The sequence below is a fragment of the Sminthopsis crassicaudata genome, chromosome 1, assembly GCF_048593235.1.
Source record: "Sminthopsis crassicaudata isolate SCR6 chromosome 1, ASM4859323v1, whole genome shotgun sequence".
Lineage (NCBI taxonomy): Eukaryota > Metazoa > Chordata > Mammalia > Dasyuromorphia > Dasyuridae > Sminthopsis > Sminthopsis crassicaudata.
In genome coordinates this window covers 696,050,659-696,074,827 of record NC_133617.1, presented here as the reverse complement: position 1 = coordinate 696,074,827, position 24,169 = coordinate 696,050,659, and the positions used below count along the sequence as shown (strand labels likewise).

Sequence of the window (24,169 nt, the reverse complement as noted above, 5' to 3'; positions counted from 1 at the left end):
ACCGCTTTTGCTTTCAGTGTGTGACCAGCCCATCTTTTTTTCCTCACACATTTCCCCAATGACATAAATTAAACAGATGAGATCACCAAGAAAGTGTAGAGAAAAAGTGGTATTTACTGGTATTGGGTAATGGGAGTGTTTCAGTCAGAGAACCAGGATAAAGCAGTGTCATGGAAGACAAAAATATATCCAGGAAGTGCTCCAAAGTGTCAAAACTACAGAAAAATCAAATAAGATAATGATAAGAGTTTAGCACAGTTCCTGACACATACAAGGTCTTTAATAAGAGGCCACTGGATTAACCAGTTACCTTCACTGGGGATTTCAGGAAAAAAAGAAAAATGTTGTCCTGTAAGAACTGAACAGTGAATAGAACCTAAAAAAAATGCATTAAATAACTACGAAAGTCTAAATAAGAATAAGACAACTGACAATGTAAATACAATTACTAAGATTAGATCCTTAAGGTGATGAATACCTAATGTTTACAGGTTACATGTAAGTGGATAGAGTTCATGGAATGCAGTCAGAATATCATCTTCCTGAGCTTAAGTCCAGCCTCAGACACTTATTTACTAGCTTTGTGATCCTGGACAAGTCACTTAACTCTGTTTTCCTCAGTTTCCTCATCTGTAAAATGAACTGCAGAATGTAACACAAAGTCATGAAGAGTTGGAAATGATTGAACAAATGTTACAACATTGGACACCAAGTGACAGATGTGATTAACTTTGTCAATTGGCTTGACTTCTTAGTAACAGAAAAGATTCTTTTGGGGGTAGGGTTGTATATTGAGAAAAAATTATAGATCAAGTTACATAAAGTCTAGAGCTATGTCTAATACTATGTTTTGCACACAATGAAAGTAAGTTGAATGAATCTTAGTGGCTGATTAAATTTTGATTAGATTGAAATCTGATGTGAATAAATTTTGTTATTTGTTATTTTTCTTTAAAAAGCTATAAGAAAAAAAAAAGGCTATAAACTTCTGTCACAGAGACCTTTTTTGCTTTTAATATTGCCCAGGGTATATATAGCACAAGGCTAAGGGTCTTTTGTCTATGAAGTTTTTAATATATTTGCTGCATTTTATAAGATCACAGATGTGGAGTTGGAAGGGACCTCAGAAGCATTTAAGACAATTTCATTTTACAGATGAAGAAACAGAGGCCTAGAAAGATTTAGTGCCTTCTCAGGTTTAAAGATAATACAATGCTTTTTAGAATCCTTCATCTGATCATAGGTCCTGTGACTCAAGGCAGTGTTCCTCATGTACTATATATTTCTTCCTACTGTTACTGAGGAATAAAAGGGCAATTTGTTGATAGCCTTTACACGATAGCTGCCATCTACTAGGATAAATGTGGGTGTCCTGACTCGTGTTACATAATTGTCAAGTAATAGTATTTGCTAAGCACATAAAGAGAAAAAGTTAAAAAAAAAAAAAAAAAAACTTGACAAGGAGCCACCAAGAATTTCTTTTATTATTTCCAGATCACTGATTTCCATATAGAGACTGAACAGTGCAACCCACCCAGATATGTTCAGTTGTTCAGAAGCTGAGTGGAATACCACTGACAGGAAAACAAGTGTTACTCCTACCCTCCTTCATAGCTCCCCTTCCAACATCACACTCAGAACTGTAAAAATCTGTCCCAACCAAAACACTCTAAAGATTAAAGAAACACCTCACAAGCTTGATGAACTAATTTTGAATTGTCACTTTCCCTCAGTAAGAGTCCTAACCCTACACCACCCTCATCTCAGGAGAGTGTCATAAACAATGCCCCTCTTCTGTGAACCAGGTTCATTGGGAATGACTTTTCTCCCTTGAACCTTGTCCCAATGAATCAGCAGAAAGCTTCATGGAGCCTACTGGGCACAGATAAAATATCTTAATGCCTCAGAGACAAACACAATGGTTCTGGTCCCATAAGTCTACTGAAAAACTAACTGCACATTCCTGAGATACAGATTTTTATATCAAGCTCCGCCCATCACCGGATGCACAACCATGAAAGCCTACAATTCATGACCTCATTGTGCCACTCATTTTGTCAAATTCACATAAACAAATTGAAGAAAATAGCTGAATATGAAACCCAAAGGATGAAAAACAGGAGAAAATTTCAAGTACAGTGGCCTTATTAAAGAGACATTAGGCATTCCATGTAACAAAATTTAAGACAATTCAAGAGTTAAATTTGGTTTCAACAGTTGCCTTTTTTCCTACCCTGACTTTGTAAATAAAAAAATACATACACATAGTAGGTTGCAGTTGTGGGGGCAAGAACACCAATCAGAGCAAGAAAAGCTCTTCCTAGCCCAGTATGGCCATTTTTAGCGCCTGGACTACAGAGGGAGAAGAGGTGGGCACAAAAGCTGCAAAATGGGAAACCCTGGAGCAGACACCTTGACAAGGAAGAGTTAAAAATCAGGGGAGCTAAAGGAGATCTCCGTCACCCTTCTATGCCGACAGAGGGAGGCTCCCTATGTTTGCTGTATTAAATCTTGGGTCTCTTGTTTTGGCCAGCTTCATACTTGTTCAGCCACCGCTCCATTAACTCTGCACTGCCCCTCCTGGAAGGACTCTTCCGCCCAGACTCCCTGGACCTTTTGGGAGGATCAGGGTCTTCCTTTAGGGGAGATTTTGGCAACATCTTCCGACGGCTAGGACTAACGTAGGGCATCTGCAAGGACAAAGCAAAACCCAGTCACATCCTGTGCTCCATGCAGCCCAAACAGCATCACTTAAGCAGAGGTGATGAGGATCTGTGGCACCTGGCAGTGACTTAGTTAACGGCACCTTGCACCTGACTCAAATCATCTTTCCTTTGTCAGCAATTTCTCCAATCAGCTCCTAGCCATCTCCTCACAATGCTGACTGGATTCTGGCCATCATTCTCACCTTAACTCCATAAAAGCCATAGACTCTGCTCCTGGGTGGCTAATGGCCAGAAGCCCTCTGACCTCCACCCATAGCAACCTCATCCCCACTAATCTTAAAACTCTGGAGACACTCTCCCCTGAGATCTCTGAGATCCCTGTCTGACCTCACATTCCTAACTCTGGGCCTCTTACTGAATTTCATTAGCTCAGAGCTTATTTTATTAATTTTCAGGATAAAGACAGAATTATAAACTAATATTCTTACTCCTTGCCTCTACTTACAAGGGTACTGTGCCACTCATAAGAAATATAGTAATTTTAGGTGGTTATACAAAGTGAGGGCTCCTAATAAAGGAGCACATTTCTGAAATGAAAATACTCTGACATACAATATTTACATGGCTGCCTATTCTCAGGCTCAATTACTCTTACCTCCTCGATCTCAACAGGTTCAAGACACTGGGGTGTATTGTTCAGGGAGTTGTTCACCACAGTAGAAACTGGATGGAACTCAATATTCTCTACAGGATGAATCACCTTCAAAGCTTCCTGAATTGGGACCTCACCAAAATCCAGCCATTTAGCAATTGCTTCCTCACCATCCAGTAAAGCAGGCATCCTAACCAGAACGGCAAATGGTAAAGAGAGGGGAAGACAGGACAATGGAATCTTTTAAAGAACTACTCAAATATTTGCAAGGGAAAGGAAAAAAAATAAAAAGATGAACCACATTTTAATACTTGCTATAACAAAGTCTAATGGCATGGACAACATGAATACATTAACAGTCAATTCAAAGGATACTACAGAAAATCAATGCATTTGTAAAGAAGGATCAAGTAAATAATTCTAGCTTATGCTAAATGGAAGGTAGTGAGGCAACTTGCTTATTAAATCAAGTATGACTTCATTAACCATCGTAGCAGAAAAGATAAAATGAGCTCCAGAAAGGAAAAGAGATTGTTCAATGTCACAAAAATGCATCAATGATGAAGTCAGGACTAGATCTCCAGCCCAACTCCCAGTTCTATTTCCTTTTTCTTTTTCTGTAGCCCTTTAGAAAACAGAAAAAAATTTTTTTTAAATGATGACTCTTGTGGCTAGACGAAAAAAAAGAACTCCCTGATACTTTTGGTCTCTACCTGAAGATGCTTCATTGTATCTTTTCACTTGCCTGTGATGAATGTCACTTAAAGCTTTGCAGGAATCCACTGTGATAATAGTGTAAGAGTAGAGGGGCTCTCCTCCATTTGGTGGTTCCCAACGGTCAAAGATTCCAGCCATTGTTAGCATCCTCCAGTCATCCCAAACTTCCTCTTCTACTGAGCGGCTGAAGAATGACTGGAAACAAAAGACAAGCAGATACCAGAACCATACTTTTTCTTTCTGTCCATAAAAACAAAATCTTTAAACTAAAACAAGGGAAACATTCCAGAAGAATTCAGCCCATGTCTGTTTTCCATTTATTCTTTTATTTCCACAAATAATAACTAGTAATAATAATAATAATACATAGAAGAGCTCATATTTAGAATTAAAAGCCCTGGATATTTATTCCCAAGATTATAAATGTAGAAAACTCAGTTTGACTGTCATGCTTATTTGTACACATATAGTAAATATGTATTAAAAGACAACGGAATATAAAAGCATTAATTAAGCATTTACTATATGCCAAACATCATATGAATGCAAACAGAAAATATTATCACTGTTCTTAAGGAGGAAAAAGACAAATTGGGGAAGACAATATATAAAGGAGAGTTCAGTTCATGGAAAATGCAAAGGCCAGGTGGTACTCAGGTTCAAAAGGGCAGATGAAGGTTCCTGAGAAGCAATGGCAGGGCAGACAGTCCCTGAACAAGAGGTGAATGTACTCCAGGGTCAGGGTGAAGTGGGGCTCTGGGATACCTCCTTGAGCTGGAGGAGGGGGAGAGGGAAGGGATGGTTTCTATGTTTCAGCCATCCAGTGCCTGGTGGACAATGGGGCAATTAGGAGGACTGGGAAAGGGAAGGTACATGGCTTCCCAAATAATGTTCAATACTGATATCTTGGTGGATGAGCAGCCCATCCTCATCCTTTTTGGAAGAGGAAGTAAGCCAAAAATTTCTCTAGACAGGCATCACCAAGTTTGCAGCTAAAAAGGAATTTAAGTGGAAGGGCCCCTATGACCATAAAGTAAATTGTGACTTTAACAGGAATAAGCCTTGATGCTTCCTAACTATTAATTATTTTAAATGGAATTATCATCCATAACCTACAGTTTACAATACTACATCCTAGGAAAAAAAAATTGAGCAAATTAAGTGATGCATGGGCAATGTTTTGAACTATTTTTTCTTTTAGTCTTTGAGTATTCTTGAAGACATTAAGGTGGAGTCTTTAGTCTGATTAGAAGATTCTGGGGGAAAAAAAGTCTGTCCTATTAGATAGTAAGGCCAGAGCACCAGTGATTTTATTTGTTTCAAATAAGAAAAACAGCCACAATGTTGATAATAAGTCTAATAATACCACTGAAGTGAGGAAATAAAAAACCCAATATTTTAGTCCCACTTCTGGTAATGACTTCAAGTATATGAGCAAGTTGCAAACCCTCAAAGCTGCTAACTATAAAAATGATACTAAATTACTTTTGTCTGCTTATGTAATACATAGAGGCAAGTACCCAAACACTTGTTGAACAGAGACTATAAAGTAAAACAGAAGATTCAATTTAGCAAACATTTACCCAATACCAACAATATGTAAAGTGTTTTGTTAACCAAGGGAGGAGATACAAAGATAAATGTAATATCATAGCTGCTCAGATAAGAGGAATGCTACATGCACAAGTAACTGTAGTATACAATATATAAGTTCTTAAAAGAAATATAAAACATAAAGATAAAAAATAGTAAAAAAGTAAAAAAGGACTTGCCAATAACAGGCAAGAGATTCCAGGAGAGCTTTGGAGATATTCATTACAGTAAGGTTTGTGATATATCATCTTTCTATACAATTGTCTCAGTTTCTACAAGTTAGGTTACCCTTCTTGTTATATAACAGAGGAGTTACTGACAGTGGGTATCGAAACCCTCCCCCCAACAACAGGAAATTCAAAATAGAAAATGACACCACCTGAAGGAGAGTAAATGCTCCCAAAAGAAAATGAAAGCAAACTAAATATATGAATCTGAAATTCAACAGTTCAAAAAGAAAACTAAGCATTGTCAGTTTTATGAGTATGTTAACAAAATACTGCTGAACTGTCTGGTTCAATTTCTTTTTAATATGCTATTGTGTCAAAAGACTAATGATGAAATATGCTTCCACTTCTCTTGTCAGAGAGGTGATGGACTTGAAATACAAAAAGATATATATTTTTTTTCAGTCATGGTCCACATGTTGATTTCTTTTGCTTGACTTATCTGTTACAAGGGAGGGTTTCTATGTTGTATGGTAGAGGGGGAGGAAGATAGATGAAAGAAGATAGAAGATAGAAGATAGAAGTTGATGATGCAAAGAAAAATGAAAAAAAAAAGGCATCAAAAATCATTAATAAATATAGAGAAGACATTGAACATTCTTAAGGAACCATAGACTGGAAATGATATGTTGCTACTCTCGTATGAATTTAACATATACTAAAACTATGTAACAAAAAAAATTTTCTGACCTCCTTCTATACACTGAAATGTTCAAATTTGTTCATCTTAAGTTCACAGTAAAAAAATAAAACGTTAAATTATATTAAGTATTAATGCATTATCTTAGTAGATAAGCTCCATAAAAGGAAAAATGACCACTTTATTAAATTGTTTCAGTTACCTAGAACCAGTGTACTATTCCACATTAATTATAGCTATTTAATAAATGTTTCCTAATGAGTATACCTGTTCTGTCTTAATTTGAGGGAAGTAGATGAAATAAGGTTGCTTTTCCCCCCGAAACTGCTGCCACTCAAAAAACCCATCTGCTAGCACCACACATCGCCTGCCCTTTTCCAGGGGTATCTGAGAGAAGACAAAATAAAACGTATTAATGTCAAAGTTATTGTTAGGTCAGAGAAGAGAAAAACAGACCTACCCACAAAGAAGGAATGATCACTAATACAGAGTAGAAAAAACTGATGCTATAGAAGCCAGCAAATTTTATTACACCAATTAATGCAACGAATCCTTGATCCTTGAACCAAAACAATGCCAACATTTTGTCATTTCATTTTGACATCCTACTAATGAACCATTTTTGTGATTTATGGAAACAGAAGCATAGTGTGACATGCTCATTACCCCAAGATCCTTCCTCTTTCATGTTACATGAAGCAAAGACATATAATCAACCTTCTTTCTACCTCTGTAAAGAACAGCAGCAGCACAAGGCCCAAAAACTGATGCTACATGCTTCAGAGGAAAACAATACTGCTGCTACATTAAATTCATTGAATCATATTGGTTAGAAGAGAATATCTATTGAACTAGATTATGCAACAAAAAGGTCTGGGCATTTAACCTTAAAAACATTACTATCTCCCCTCTAGCCAAGGACTATTGTCTCTGAACTCCCAACCCTCAAGGGTAACTTACTGTTCCCACCTAACAAAAGGTCCCTTTTTTTTTATTCACTTCTTCAGCTTGTTAACTTAAAAAAAAATACATGTTTATTGATGTCACTGTTATATCACTTATATTTTCACTGTTTCTTTCATCCTACATCCATGCTTTTTAATAAGAAAATTTGTAAAAAGAAATTTGAAAAAAGAAAAGAAAAAAATTACAACCTAATTTGTAAAAACAATATGAAATAACACATCACACAAATCATAAATTATATGTAGTATCTTGTGCCCATAGTTTCTTACCTATGCAATGAAACAGGGGGAGGTATCTTCTCATGGCTCCCCTTTGGTGATAAGCTTGATCCCTGCAGTTAATTATTTTGCTGTTGCTATAACCATTGACATTGTTGCAGTCATTACTGGAGTAATACTCCAGTATGCTCATATACTGCAATTTGTTTAGCCATTTCCCAAACAATGGGCATCTACTTTATTTGTAGTTCTTGGCTTCCATAAAAAGTACTGTTACAAATATTTTGTTGTATATGTTTTGTTATTTCCTGTTACTGCCGTGTTAGAGGTATGTGCCTGGCAGTAGACTATTCTAATTCAAAGTATAGAGATATTTCAGTTTCTTTTTTTGTATAATCCCAAATCTATACCTTTCTGAGTCAATGATATTCTCTTATTCTCTTAACTGGCTTTCAAGAAGCTCCTTTTAATTTTACTTTTAAGTACCTTTGTTTAATATGTTATATCTCTAGATATCTTTCTCTCTCCCCATTACAAATTCTGGTAACCACAAACTAACTCCAACATACTCCATTTCAGAAACACCTCCTTATTTGGGGCAATATAATTGGTACAAAACATTTCATACATTAGCAAGATTTTCTTAAAGAAACTTGTTAAAAGTGAATACAAGGAATAATCTTGTAAAAAAAAATTACCCATGCATATGTACTGTCAAAAAAATTATAATTATAAAATTAATAAAAAAAAAAAAGAAAAGAAAAGGAACTTGTTAAAATACACACTAATTGTATTCCAAAAGGTTTTTAGAAGCTCAAAAATATTTTTGGTTACAATTATACATTGGCTTCTACTTTACAAAGGATCCTAGGATGGTGCTTCACAACATTTTTCAATCAATCACACACATGAGACTTATAAAATTGGGTATAGGACATCTAGTGGAGTGAGAAAGGAGAGGGGAAGGAAAAAAGAAATTTCTGAAAGAAATTTAATTATAAGATCACTTAGACAATATGGTGGATGTAAATAGATGGTGTACAAAGTGATTTTAACAGATGGATTCTAATCTAGAGCAATAGGGAGATGGGATCAGAGGGGAAAAAAAGGAAAAAAGAATGGAATATACGGAATGTGGTCTCTTCAACAGACCAGGCAGAAAACGACCTAGTTTATTTTAACATGTGAAAAAGGCTTTTGTTAATGAAAACAATCAGAAAAGGATGATGACTGTGGCCTTTTAAAGATGAATTCTCAATTTCTGGGGCATACAGATGTCACAGATGGCTTTTGAACACACAAAGATGAAGAGGATTTTCTTCTTACCCTAAGCAAGCCATCCTTACCTTATATGACCGTCTCTCCATCATAGTTTCACTTCGACAGTTGCTAGTATTGAACTGTATCTTTGAAGCATCAGACTCTCTGACCCAAGATGGGATCAAGCCCCAGCGCATTGCAGCAATTACCCGATCACAAGGATCAGCATCCTGTCATAGAAATAAACACATGGGTGATCAAAGGGTTCTTAACTAAGAGGAACAGAAAGAAACTCAAATGTAATTTCTCCTTCTACTTGACTTACACTGTCTATTACAAAGACAAAGTGGACAAATGACTGAGAACTCTGGAAAATTAAATTGGCCACAGATGCTGTCTTGAGAAGGAGGAAGGAAAAAAGGAGAAAACTTGAGAACAAAGTTTTATAAAAATGAATATTGAAAACTATTTTTACATGTATTTGAAAAAATAAAATACTATTAAAAACAAACAAAACAAAACAAAAAGGAAGCTTGTCTCCTGAAGAGATAGAAAGTAAATATTTAATGATAAAGATTTAAGGAAGAAGAAAATTAATTATTCAACAAGTTTTTTTTAAGTGCTTATATAAGTCAAGGATTACATTAGTTATCTTTAAGAAAATTGATAAAGACCTTTTCCAAGCCTTAAGACTTCAGCATGGTCAATTTCAATTATATCAAAATGTCCTGCTCTGAGTTATAGCTTTTCTTTTGAGAAATTCCTTTCTTATTTTTAATTGGATCTTTGTGATTACATCAGTATAAGGAACTCCCAGGAAGATATTTCCTCTACCTTTCCCATTTATAGGCTTCCCATAACTCTAGACACTTGAGAGGCCCTTTAAATCTTTGACTAGCTTAGGATCAAACAAACAGGAAGCAACAATGGTCCAGCTCTTCAGGATGCTTCTTACTTCTTCCTTTCATATCTCACACCCAGAATTATTTTTCCAATGAACTAATAGCCCTAGGTACACAATGTCAAACTGCAATGACTTCCAAACACATTTGTGAGATAAAATTATCACTCCACTATGACTAAAATAGTTCAGGGATCTGAGTGCTAACTCACTATAAATCTATGCACAGAACACATTATGAGCTTTCACTTTTATCTATGTCATTATACTAGGCTAATCTTAGTCGACTATTAATGCTGTTATATCATTGGAGATACCAAATAGGAAACAGCTAAATAAAATTGGCTACTCTTTAAACTATAAGGTACAAATACTGAAAATACTTTTTTTCACTTCCCCTTTTGAGCATATGATATGAACAGCTGTGTGGGCAGTGCAGCAGGTAAATAAAAGAGGAACTGATTTCAAATACAGGAGTTTCAAATGCAAATATTGCAATCTGTGCCTACCCCTACTGATTTGAGCTACCGAACCCTTAAAATTTTTTTAATTTTGCCCTAAGCTTTGCAAACCTCTTTTTTAATAGTAAACATTAAAAGCTTAAAATATGAATCAAAGTGAGTCAATTCCTACTGATCTTTCATTTGTGACCTGGAACATACAGAGGCTCATGGTAAAACCTCAATGTTCTTTTGTTGGAATCTAAGATTAGCATTGGTAAGTTCAAACCACCAAATATTGCTCTTCCCTTTTATCTGCAGTCTGCCTGCTCTGCCCACAGCACCAATTAGGCTAAGAAACATTTGAAAGAAAGATCGAGTAGGTAGCTCAGAGAACTGGTCCGAAAAAAAACCAGAAAACACTCCCATAAAGCAGGATAATTTGTCCTTAACTGCCTCCAATATTCCATGCTTCAGGTTTCCCTCAAACAGAATGTTTGATGACATATTTCTTCAAGGTTGCCCCTGGTATTCTTATTAAAATAGCAAGAGAAAGAGTAAATAAGGCTAGGAACCGAGCAGCATGTAAATCTGCCCAGGTAGGAAGAATTATATTGAGATTTTATCTTGTTGAATTAATGTAACCCTGAAATGTAAATTTGATATACTGATGCCTTTTCTAGAATACCATAAAACAATTCTCTTAAGGGTTTATTGTAAAAGGGCTTGATGTCTTCAAAAAGCTTATTGGAAAATAGCTCATGTCAAGATAAAATGTTTCAACTTTTTAAATGGACTTAATAAAATGACTTCTAAATTAGATGAAGTAAAATTACTTTGCAATACCATTCAAATAAGAGAGTGTACTCTTTACAAATAAAGAAAATTAGAATTTTTTTAAACACATGTTCATTATGGGACACAGAATAATAATTTGGCATTTATCTCCTAAAACATCATTGTATTACAGTATATATATACACACACACACACACACACACAAAATCCTTCAGGTGCTAATAAAAATGAAAGAATTTTTTTTTTTAAATCAAAGAATTCTTAACTGGCCCAAGAAACAATGATCACAAGAACCACAAGTAAAATAAATACACTTTGGAATGCTGAGCTAGAGCTGCCTATTTTAATTTAATATATCATAATGAAATGCAAAAAATATTAAAAATAAAGAGCTTTATTTTTGTGATAACAAAGAATTGGAAAATGAGTGGCTGCCCATCAATTAGGGAATGGCTAAATAAACTGTGGTATATGAAGGCAAATTAATATCATTGTTCTACAAAAAATGATGAACATGCTGACTTTAGAAAGGCCTGGGAAGATTTACATAAACTGATGCTGAACAAAACAAGCAGAACCAGGAATACCTTGTACACAATAAGAGCAAGAATGTGCGATTAACTATAAAAGACTTGGTTCTTCTTCCCAGTGGGGTTCAATGAGCTGAAGCAATCCCAACAGACTTTGGACAGAAAATGCTATCTGCATCCATAAAAAGGATTATGGAGATTGAACGCAAATCAACACATGCCAAATAAAATTAAAAAACAAAAAAAAAAAACAAAAAAAAAAAAAGGATTTTGGATATATAAATTTGCTTCCAAAACATTCAAATACAATAATAAACATGAGAGCAAAAAAAAAGTTCTATGCAAAATGAAGAATGAGCTATCTAAATGAAAATACATCTTATTACTATTGTTTGGAATTTAGCACAGTGCCTGGCACACAGGAGGCACTTAATAAATATTGACTGATTTATCTTCTAACGTACAGGTACTGGTGAGTTGTTGGCTTCTGACTAAGGCTTTTCTAATATGGGAAAGCCTGAACTCTGAATTGAGATCTCTAAACCAAGTCAGCTGGATGAGACAACATAACTAGTGAACATCATAAAATCTAACATGCCAGACAGAACTAGGGGGAAGGGGGGAGAAGCAATTACCTTTTCAAAATGTAATCGAGATACGAGCACTGGGCTGTTGGATTGGGGACTCTTGTTGTAGGAGGGAAAGTACTTATGTTCATCCTTCCAATCTGGTAGCTGCTCTTGTCCGTAGCTGTCAATGTATCTACATGCCCTCCTGATGGTCTCTACGGGTAGGTGGCAGGATGTTCGGCCACACATCCTCTAGCAGTGCTTGAAAAGCCCTTTAAAACAAAGAACAGGTCAAATCACGTAAAATTATCGCAGACATTTGTATATCTCAGACATCTCACAGTCCTTGGAGGTAGGTAGCATGCACACTTCTCTGGGGTTGCAGGTGGAAACCCCTCCAAACACCTTTCCTGGGTCACCCTGGTCCAGTTCCCACTATGAAACCTACAAAAGGCTTTCCATAGTTCCACAGGCCACTGCAGCACTCAGCCTTTCTAACTGACTGGCCCGTCCCGTTTTTGGATAATGTAATTTCTGGGTGACTGTATGTTATGCCATTTCTGCAGTCTATATGGCTCTCTGTTGCTTTTTGGGGTCATCTGAAATTCTGCTTCTTCAAAAACTGTAATGTAGAAGGTTTTGTAGCCAAATAGCATGACTGGAATACTGCTATCAAAAAGATGCTGTCCATGAGAAGAGTGGAGATTTGTACAGAAGAATTTCACGTGTTTAACATATATTGGATGAGGAATGGAGGGAGAAAAGATTTGGGACACATGGTTTTGCCAGCGTGAATATTAAAAATCATCTTTGCGGATATGAACAGACAATTCTCAGATGATGAAATTGAAACTATTTCCACTCACATGAAAGAGTGTTCCAAATCACTACTGATCAGAGAAATGCAAATTAAGACAACTCTGAGATACCACTACACACCTGTCAGATTGGCTAAGATGACAGGAACAAATAATGATGAATGTTGGAGGGGATGTGGAAAATCTGGGACACTGATACATTGTTGGTGGAGTTGTGAAAGAATCCAGCCATTCTGGAGAGCAATCTGGAATTATGCCCAAAAAGTTATCAAACTGTGCATATCCTTTGACCCAGCAGCGCTACTACTGGGCTTATATCCCAAGGAAATACTAAAGAGCGGAAAGAGACCCGTATGTGCCAAAATGTTTGTGGCAGCTCTTTTTGTAGTGGCTAGAAACTGGAAGATGAATGGATGTCCATCAACTGGAGAATGGTTGGGTAAATTATGGTATATGAAGGTTATGGAATATTATTGCTCTGTAAGAAATGACCAGCAGGAGGAATACAGAGAGGCCTGGAGAGACTTACATCAACTGATGCTGAGTGAAATGAGCAGAACCAGGAGATCACTATACACTTCAACAACAATACTGTACGAGGATGTATGCTGATGGAAGTGGATATCTTCGACATAGAGAAGAGCTAATCCAATTCCAATTGATCAATGATGGACAGAATCAGCTACACCCAGAAAAGGAACACTGGGAAATGAGTGTAAACTGTGAGCATTTTTTGTTTTTCTCCCCAGGTTATTTTTGCCTTCTGAATCCAATTCTTCCTTTGCAACAACAACAAAATTCGGTTCTGCACATATATATTATAACCAAGCATATACCATAAGATATTTACTATGTACGGGAATGCCTGCCATCTAGGGGAGGGGTGGAGGGAAGGAGGGGAAAATTCAGAACAGAAGGGAGTACAAGGGATAATGTAAAAAAAAAAATTATCTATGCATATGTACTGTCAAAAAAAATGTTATAATTATAAAATTAATTTTAAAAATCATCTTTGTGTGTATTTTGAAAATAGAGCAAGAAGCAAGCTGAGGGTCACTGGTAGCCTTCGAATCCAGAACTCTCCAGCCTCCAGGTCAATTGTTTGCAAAGTGGGGGCGGGAAAACTCCACCTCTACCTTCCCTGAGCTCGCCATCCCTGAAACACCACCCAGCATTAGAGCTCTCGTTCCGCTACCTCCGAGAGCGAAGGTTTTCCCTCGGTCCCTCCCTTGTGGCAGGGGCTCCTCCGGCCCCCCCCTCCCCGTCTTATCTTCTCTTCCTCTTAACATGGGCTTCTTAAATTTATTCCACCAAAGACCCCTTTTCACTCGAGAAATTTCTACACGAGCCCGGTTATATAAATAAATTTACTGATAATAAACCCCGCTTCAGACGCTTATTAGCTGTGAGACCCAAGACAAATTTCTTAGTCTCTGCTTGCCTCAGTTTTCTCCCCGATAAGTCGAGGCGGATCACAGCACCCACGGAGCCTCCCACGGACGGAGGGAAAAGAGGGAGAAATCCTTCAGGCACAGAGCCTGCACACAGCAGGCGCTGGATAAAGGCTCGGGCGCGCGCCCCTCCCCCTCCCCGCGGCGGTTCGGCCCTTCTTCGCCCCTCCCCCCTCCACCACAAAAGGTTCCCCGCCGAATACGGCGGAGGCCCCCGCTCCCCGCCGGGCTCCGCCTCCCCAATTAAGCCCGGAGCTCTCACCGAGACCCCTCACCTCGCGTTCCCTTCGCTTCTCCGCTCCGCGCGCGCGCCAGGACCCCCGAGACTCCCCCTTCTTCTCCTCTCGCCTCTCCTCCCACGCACAGCCCCACCCCCTCCACCCAGAGTTGAAAACGAGGTTCGCCCCGCCCCCGCCGCGCTCCGCTCTCTTCTCCCCACCCTCAGTCACGTGCTGCACCCTACCCTCCCCCTGTTCCGCCACCTGTCTCCCGGTCACGTTCCTCTCCGCCTCGCTGCGCATGTTCCGCTTTGCGGCCTACCTCTCGAAGGAAGAGGGGGAGGGCCAAGGGGGAGACGACGGAAGGGGGGGAAAAGGGGAAAGGGGAACCCAACGGAGCAGGGGAAGGAAGGAGGAGAAAAAGAAGAATGGAAGGGGAAGAGGAGGATAAGAAAGAGTGGGGGAGGGGAGGACAAGGAGTGGGGGCGGGGAGGACAAGGGTGGGGGGAGGCGCTCCCTGTCCTCCCTAGCCTGCGCCCGTTCCCCCTCCCCCCCCCCCCCCGCTGCTCCCCCCTTTACCAGGCCACAATCCGCCAGGAATGAGATGGTCCTCTCGGCTAGGGCCAGAGCGGTGCGGAACAGAAAAGGGGAGCCGGGCTGATCCCTTCGAGGTACGGGGATCCGGATTTCCCTGACAAGGGAAGGGCTGGACCGAGATCCTTGATTGCTCCAAATGGATGATCCTGCTCCCTCGCTCAGAGACGAAAAGGATTCTGGGAAACTCTGGAGCTCAGTAACCATAGTAACGGCAGCACAGGCATTGGCTAGCTTTGTCCTTTTTGATGCAGCATCAGTTCTGCTCGTACTTGTATATATATATATTTTTTAATTTTTCAGCAGCACTTAACATGATTAGCTGAGCACCAGGAACTTCCAAACCAATTAGTCAAATGTCCACGTGCAGCAACTTCCTTACTGGCCAATGAGTTCCACAGAGGTTTCTGCTTAAGACCTGGAAGGGGAAGTCTGGTATCACCAGATTCAGGTTTTAGGCTGTAGCATCAGACTAACCTCATTTCCTTTGTTGTTTTGTTTTTTTCTTTTTTGTTTTGTTTTGTTTTTTGATGATGAAACTGTTCAAAGCAGGGTGTGATATATATAATTTACCCACATTTAACAAAGTTTTTCAAGTGATATTCTTGGTGATGATATTCAAATGATGTACTTTACAGTACTTAGGTGGGTTTGGAACTAGCTGAATGAGTGGATAACCAAATAGTTGTTAATGATTAGAATTAAAATAGGAAGGTCATTAGTGAAGGGCCCCAGGGACAGGTGTTTGTTCTGTTTAGCATTTTTAAAATTAATTACCTAAATGAATATTCATGACATCCTTATGGGTTTTCAGATGATTCAGAAATAAAAGGGGATCTAATATATGGTATGATCATCACAATCCAAATAGATGAGCAGAATAGAAAGGTGAGCCAAATTGAAGTTTAAGTTTAAAGTCTTACAAATAATCAATCTCACAAGTAGCTAGTTAACCATTTTTCTGTGTCTGGGAGTTTTAATGGACTGCAAAATCCGTAACAGTCGCTAATGGTATAATCTGATAGTAAATGAGCTAATGTAAAATTGAGGCAATTAGAAGAGAGGAGTGGGTGGAGAGAGCCAGCCTTATACCAGAAAGGTGAGTTAAAGTCTGGCTTGCTACACACATCTCTAAGCAAGTTACTGAACTTCTCAATAATTACAAGACAACTCTTAAAAAAAAAAAAAAGACAATCATCTAATTACTAACAAGGAATACTTGACCATCAGCATTGGAAAAAGGGAATATCTTCATTGGGGTACAATGAAATCTCAGGTTTAGTTTGACAAAAAGTTAGTGCACAAGACCAGGGAGGGAATAGTTCTGCTTTATTTGCCCTGGTCAGATCATACCTGGATTATTGTGTTCAGGTGTCACATTTTAGGAAATACACTGACAAACAATGTCTGGAATGAAGATGGCCATGATGGATGACCTTAATATTATAAGAGACAAGCTTCTTACCAAGAACTCTGCAGACTTACTGATGAAAAAGATTTTTATTCATGAACATGCAAGAATGGTTGTCCCAAACAAGCACACTCTTAAAATGCCAAAGTCTTACTTTTGTATCTGTCCTGAAAAGCAATTCCTTTCCCTGATTCCCTCGGTACTACAAAGGTTACAGCCAATCCAGAGCGCTTAATTCCTCTACATGAGCATGAGTCTTCATCCCAATTACATCTTCCATTGACATTCACCTTGCTTGATCATAGAAGGTTACAAATAGGTTATATGGTGTGTTCCCCCGCCCCCAACCCTTGATGCAGAAGCAACATTTCCAGCCATTATTTTCTACAAGATCGTGCCACTTGAGGATCATTTGACAAGAGTTAGAAATGATTAATCTGGAAAATAGATGGTTTAGAGATTTAGAATGTTAGAATCTTTGATTGCAAAAAGGGCTGTCACCTAAAAGAGGAATTGGGCAATTATGCTTGTCCCCAGAGGGAAGAAGTAAGAGCTATGATTGAAAGTTACAAAAACATAAATTTAGTCTGAAATAAAAAACTTTCTTTGTGAGGAATTCTCCAGGTCCCCTTTTCTTGATCATGATCACTTTGCTAAGGACTGTTTTTGCATACAAATTGGCATTTGCATGCACCTCTTCTTTTATAAATGCATGTCTGGCTATAAATTGTAGTTTTATTTTATGCATGCATAAATCGAATTTGCATAAGAATTGCTTATGTATTTGGTATTTTAATTTTGTACTCTGTTGTTTGTATTTGTATCTTTGTCTCCACAGAATGTCTACAGTATATTTGTGTTAGTTAGATTCTATTACCTTGAAAGATTTAAAATGCAGTCAGCCAGAAAAATTTCTAAAAATTTAGTTAGAACACTGGAAAAGATTTATTGATTTTACTAATTACCACCTTAAGCTTTCTGTGGGAGAGTAAGTTATAAGAAAAGAGGTGTGAGATATGAGACCTTGTGCTTCTACAGAAATATGCAAGAGAAACATCTTGTGAAGAAAGCATCCTGTTGTAAATATTATATCTTCAATTTATAATTAACACTAGACTAAACTACCTGAGGATCATGAAGACAGGAAAGTAGGGTTAAGTTTGTAGCTTAGTTATAGCACACATGCTTAAGTGCTTTATGAATATTAACTTCATGCAATATATATGTTGGGTGGGGGAACATAACTAGGGATAAGTATATAGAAGAAGGAGAAGGAAGTTGTACCTCCTGGAATACCTAGAAAATAGAAAATAGGAGGAATGTTGCAGGCAGGAATAGGGCTATAGCATTTGATCCTCCTCTCTCCTACTGAGTGCCTATTCTATAATAAGACACACCCGCTTCTGCATATGTGTAATAAAACAGACTTTGACTTCACCTCTTTCTGAGTTCAAGAGGTTTATTTTGCACAATTTTGGGGGCTCGTCCAGGATCCAAGCATCAAGACTGATCACCACCAAAGGTTGAAGAAATGCACCCTATTGATTTCAATAGGCTATGGATTGAGGATAAGCACTTCTAGTGTCTGAGTGCAGGGACCTTAGATTGATTGAAAAGGAGGGGTGAATTGAAAATTGGAAAAGGCACAAAAGACCATAGCCATTGCATAAGCTTGTATACATGCCAAGGCAAAGACAATTGGACTTAAGTATTTATCTTGTGGGGGGAAAGGGTGAAAATTCTGCAAAATCTACAGTTGAGTAAATATCAGGGTGATGTGGGATCACAGGACTGTGGAAGATAAATGCATGGGAGTGTAGAACAGATCCTCACAGGAAAACCTGTCAGGTTTATTAAATAGAATACTCTCAAGAAACTCTAGGGAAGAAGGAGTAGGATGGAGAATTAGAAAAACAAGGCATCAGAAAAGAGAAAGAAAATTCTGTGAGAAACATTCTTCCAGAAGAGTTCTTGAAAAGGAGGATGTTGGAAGAAATATATTGAAATACCAAGAAGGTACCACCTGTACTAGAAAGAGAAGAGATTTAAAATGCACATGCTTTTTATTCTCTTTCTGTCTCTGTCTCTTTCAGTCTCTGTCTCTCTTTGCATTTTTTTTTTCTATGTGTGTGTGTCCAGACTCATCTTTATGTTTCCCTGAACTTCTCTTCCTCTCAGCTAAGTTACAATGGACGAAACAGGTTAGTATAAAAAGAAGTTGGTAAGAGCTGTTCTGAATCAGAGTGGAGGACAGTTTCTCTTTCTCTCTAAGTCCATCACCCCACGCCTTCCTTGATTTCCAGGACTGATGAATGGGAAAGAGAGATAAAGGTGTGCTCAGTATAGTAAGTATTATTTGAGATGTGTTGACGGAACTAAGTGGAAGAGGGTAGAAGTGTCAGATCAGAATGGGATGGAAATGGAATGTGTAGTTTTACAGGGACTTTGATTAGGGTCCACTAGGGGAATATATGTGTGTAAGGGTGAGTGAGAGGCTTTGGGCATGTAGGAATGAAAAGAGAATTGAAGATTCTCTTCAATTCAAAAAGAGAATGAAAAAAGAATGAAAAGAGAAGGCTGAAAGGAATTTGAAAATTTGGACACTTAGGAAAACAAAAGCAGTATGCTGTCATTTTTAAAAACTCTGCCCAGCAAGTAGTCTGTAACTACATTATCAGGCTTGATAAATCAAATTAGTCAGGCTTGTGGGACTGTGTCAGTAAAAACAAAAAATTCAAGGTGATAGCCTGCATATTGAAGTAAAAACTGGCACTTAACTCTTTCCTGGCTCACAAAAAGAAACTAGGAAACAACCAAAAGGTAATTTTTTTCAATGGAACATCTAGTTAGAATAGTAGAATTTTACAAATTAACTGATTAATTTTAATTTAACTTTTAAAATTGACGTGTTAAAATGGGAAACTTGATTGTAAATTACATAAAATTCATCCATTTTTGTAATGGATTATGTTGTATCTCAATTTTAAGAATTGTCATATTCAGCTCTGAGCTAGCACTCCACTCCTTTCAGTTTGGCTAAGATAACAGGAAAAGATAAAGATAAATTTTGGAGGGAATGTGGGAAAACTGGGACACTAATACACTGTTGGTGGAGTTGTGAACTCATCCAAACATTATTTGGAGCTATGGCCAAAGAGCTATCAAACTGTGCATACCATTTGACCCAGCAGTGCCATTACTAGGTTTGTATCCCAAAGAGATCATAAAAAGGGAAAACAACCTATATGTGCAAAAATGTTTGTAGTAACTCTTTTTGTAGTGATAAGGAACTGGAAACTGTGTGGATGCCCATCAGTTGAAAAATGGCTGAATAAGTTATGGTATATGAATGTTATGGAATATTATTGTTCTGTAAGAAATAACCAGCAGCATGATTTCAGAAAGGCCTGGAGAGACTTATAGGAACTGTGATGTCTGTGCACAGCAACAAGATTATGTGATGATCAACTCTGATAAAATTAGCTCTTTTCAATAAAGCAGTGATTTAGGCTAATTCCAATAGACTTGATAGAGCCACCCGAATCCAGAAAGAGGACTATATGTACTGAATGTGGACCCCAATATAATATTTTCACCTTTTTTGTTGTTTGCTTGCTTGCTATTTTTCTTTCTCATTTTTTTCTTTTTGATCTGATTTTTCTTGTACAACATGATAAATGTGGAAATATGTGTGTGTGTATATAATGTGTATATTATATATAATAATATATATAATAAGAATTGTTATGTTTTTTCCCTAACACAACAGAGAAACTCATGTTTTATAATATAAATTCAGGTTAGAGATTTGGGTATTTTCACCTTTGTGAATTAAGAAGTTACAGCTAAAACAATTTGGCTATTATGAAAATTGCAAGATTGTTAACTAAATTATTTGGAGTTATTGTTATTATTCTACACCCAAAATTGATAATGTATTTATGCATTTAAGGGGGGAGAAAACCTTATTTGAATTGATTTGGCATTTTAGAGCATTTTGCTTTGAGATCTGAGGCTGTACTGCTTCCTTCTCTGATTCACAGAATGTGAGTAGGGTGGGAGGTCAGAACAAGAATAATTAGGATGAACAGACAAGAGCAGCAAGCTCAACCCCTTTCTTTAGGATTTGTAAACTTGCCAGGTTTCTTAAAACCATTTTGTGAGCAAATTCATCAATCCTAGAGAAAGAGTTTGTTTGGGTTATATAGTTCCCAAACAAGGAATGGATTCACTGGGAATCTATAAGGTAGTTACATAGAAATGATCTGTAATAATTAGTCTTTTTTTTTTTTTTTTTTTTTTTTTTTTAACAAAATGGGTTTAAACTCAAAAAGGAGTAAAAAGGAGATTAGATAGGTAGGATTGAAAGTGGAAAAGGAAAGGGAAAAAGAGAAGGGCTTTTGAAAGGAGAATGGATGGGAGTAGGAGGAGATAGTCCCAATTATAATTCCTCTAACTCAAGCAGAGTTTTTATTGTGGAAAATTTGGACATTTCAAGAAGGAATTCTCCTCTTCAAATTAAAAGAGGAAGGAAAAGTAGCCCCTCTCATAACTTTTGATGAGGAACAGGGAGGTCAGGGGCTTGATAATTTAAAGGTAGGACCATGGGAGAAAGAGATGGTCTTTTAGAGGACACTGGATTAAAAAAAAAATTACGATTTTCCACTCAGAAACTTAGTTTCAGGAGTAAAAGTAGAGCAGTTTTCAGTATCCATATTTGAACCTAAATTAAAAGTTTATTAATTGAACAATTGCTATTTATTCCTGAAGCAGGGAATAATTGATTAGGAAAGAATTTAATAATAAAACTGAATTTTAAAATTGAAATGTACAACTAGGAAATGAAAGTAAAAATAGTTTTATTAACAGAAGTAGAGGAAAAACAAATAGACCTGATAGTCTGGGTTAGAAAAGAAAAGAGATGGGGAACAAGACAGCCTCTGCCAGTGAGTAATCTCACCCTTCTCTATTCCAGTTGCAGAAATGTATTGGCTGTGTAATTTATGACGTTATTGTATCCGGTTTTCTGATATGTAAAGAGAAAGATAATGATGAATGTTGTTATATCAAAATGATATACTTGTAAAGTGCTTAATACAGTGACAAGCATTACATTATTATTTTTCCAATTGAATATAATTGTCCCATATTTGATACATTTGAAGTGGTTTTAAAATACCTTTTAAAAGGTAATGTATGGAATAGAGAGATAAGGTGAAGAACTTATAGGAATGTGTGAATTCTTTTTCTGTATTTTATTTTCATTATTTCTGTGTTTCCCCTATGACCTGCATAAATATTGTATGTGCAGGCCCATATTTACTTGAGCCTTGGCCAGCTATAAACATAGTTACTTAACCTGAGCTGATGACATTTATCAGTATTTGACATTTATCAATATTTAGACTATTAGTTTAAACACTGTCTGCTTGATTATCTAAAGCCTGAAGGCCTGATTTTCTATTTCCTAGAAATCAGGTGATTTTGGGGAAACAGAAACCTTCCATTCCAATTTCTCCGGATAGCAACAACCAATTAGAGGCCTCCCCCTCTTCTCAATGCTCTCTTAACTGTGATGTAATCTCTTGTATAAAAGGTGTAGATCTTTACTACTTCTTTAGCCCTCTTACCTCGAGCTTTCTCTTTCCCTTATCTTGTGGTAGAACTGCTCATCCTTATGAAGATTAATAAACAACCTTTCTGCTTTCTACTTTGAGCGATCTCTGAGTAGTCATTTTGGGTAAGGGTCTTCTACATCCCACACAGTAATAACATCAATGATTTTTATAAATGATACTTTGGACATTGCTATCACCTGAAATTTATTTTTTATGTTATTGTATTTCTAAATTGTATTTATAAATTTTTGTTATAAAATGTGAGACCATTATAAAACAAAAATGCTGTTAGATAAAGTAGTTTTTAATTTGAATGTTATCCCACATGAATTGGGCTTTTAAAAGGATATAATTAGGGGCAGCTAAGTGGCTCAGTGGATAGAGCACCAGCCTTGAATTCACAAGGACCCGAGTTCAAATCTGGTCTCAGACACTTAACACTTCACACTTCCTAGCTATGTGACCCTGAGCAAGTCACTTAACTTGCCTCAGGAAAAAAAATAAAAAAATAAAAGGATGTAATTGGAGGTTTGAAAACTGTTAAATGTTTAATGAGATGTGTTTAGTTATAAACAGATAATAATAACAATACTATTTTGACTACTACCTGTAATAATATTTATTATAATAGCAGATTTTCTCTTGAAAAAAGTGACTATTATGAAGATGCATAAGATGTGGCCTCAACATATTGGTGATTAGGTATTTATTGTAAATCTGAAGTCCCAGAATATGGGTAATTTCCCCTCCCCCCACTGGGGTTAAGTAACTTGCTCAGGATTCCACAACTTACTAGCTGTTAAATAAGTTAAATAAATGTTAAGTGTATGAAGCCACATTTAAACTCATGCCTTCTTGACTTAACCCCACTTACAATCATTGTTTTTTTTTTTTCCTAATAGATCTAAGGGAGTGTTTCTCCATAATTATGTTTCTGTTTTTCCTTTAATAGCAAAATTCTATAATCAAGAAGTTTTGTAAGTACAATGCTAAATCTGTTAAATAATAGATTGAAACTGAAACATCTACGAGTTATTACAATAGGATTAAAGTATGAACATTTTACAATTTTATCCTATATTTATAATTAAATTATAATATAGGGATGCCATATCCTCGACAGAGGAAAATGATTAGACAAGATAATAAGATAAAGATATAATGTAAATGTTTTCTAATTTAACAGAATAGTAAATGTTGGAAAAAGCAACAGGATTAAACTGTTTTCTCTAAAAACTATATATAAATGTATATTACTGGCTTCCAAAATCATAGAAATTCAGGCTTTAAGTATGTTTTGATAATAACGGTTTTATTAATTAAGGATTAATTGGATTTTGCACATAAATTATATTGATAATGGCAGAGAAAATGAAAGTATTTTCCCATTTTTAAAGTATCTATCTGATAATTTTAAAAGGCAGGACAAGCCATTAAGTGAGCTTCCCAAGAAAAAGCACTAGAACCAGACATATTTACAAGTGAAGGCCTATCAAACATTGTATCAAGTACAGCATTTAGGTAAAGAAACACACAACAGGGGCAGCTAGGTGGAGAAGCAATAGCCCTAGAATCAGAAGGAACTGAGTTTGAATGTGACTTCAGACACTTAAATTTCTTGGCTGTGTGACCCTGGGCAAGGCATTTAACCCCAATTGCTTCATAAAAATTTTAAAAAGCATGGAAACAGCCAATGGTATAGAGACAAATTCTCTTAAGTTTCAAAATTGTAAAACTTTTAAACTTTATCACTAACCTATAGAGAAACAGAGACCCCCTTTAGAATTTTCCTGAGAATAAAGTATATTGTGCAAGGAAAAGATGTCTAGGAACCAGATAGAAACATGAAATATCTGAGACTTTCCTTTCTTCAAGGTCTGTC

General features: G+C 36.9%; 1 protein-coding gene across 4 annotated transcripts; it reads right to left on the bottom strand.

Annotated features, from left to right (window-relative positions):
* Nucleotides 1–1,466: 1,466 nt before the first annotated feature.
* Nucleotides 1,467–15,439, bottom strand: HMCES (5-hydroxymethylcytosine binding, ES cell specific). 4 transcript variants are annotated; one of them, XM_074283739.1, is made up of 7 exons: nt 15,244–15,439; nt 12,244–12,449; nt 9,026–9,169; nt 6,763–6,882; nt 4,064–4,230; nt 3,322–3,508; nt 1,467–2,690 (listed from the first exon to the last, which is right to left on the bottom strand). In XM_074283739.1, exons 2-7 carry the CDS (start codon nt 12,424–12,426, stop codon nt 2,505–2,507), a joined length of 987 nt encoding a protein of 328 aa, XP_074139840.1. In that variant the 5' UTR covers nt 12,427–12,449; nt 15,244–15,439; the 3' UTR covers nt 1,467–2,504. The 4 variants fall into 4 exon arrangements, with proteins under 4 accessions (XP_074139840.1, XP_074139839.1, XP_074139841.1 ...); XM_074283738.1 differs by lacking the exon at nt 15,244–15,439 and adding an exon at nt 14,722–14,857; XM_074283740.1 differs by lacking the exon at nt 15,244–15,439 and adding an exon at nt 14,709–14,820.
* Between the last annotated feature and the right edge of the window lie 8,730 nt (nt 15,440–24,169).

Bases quoted from the DNA above. Each gene is read 5' to 3' on its own strand.
- HMCES (XM_074283739.1), bottom strand. From the start codon at position 12,426: ATGTGTGGCCGAACATCCTGCCACCTACCCGTAGAGACCATCAGGAGG. The intron at 4,231-6,762 runs GTATACTCATTA...TTTTGTTTCCAG, and splicing joins CTCAAATTAAGACAGAACAG to TCATTCTTCAGCCGCTCAGT. The intron at 2,691-3,321 runs GTAAGAGTAATT...TTGTCCTTGCAG, and splicing joins AACCTGTTGAGATCGAGGAG to ATGCCCTACGTTAGTCCTAG.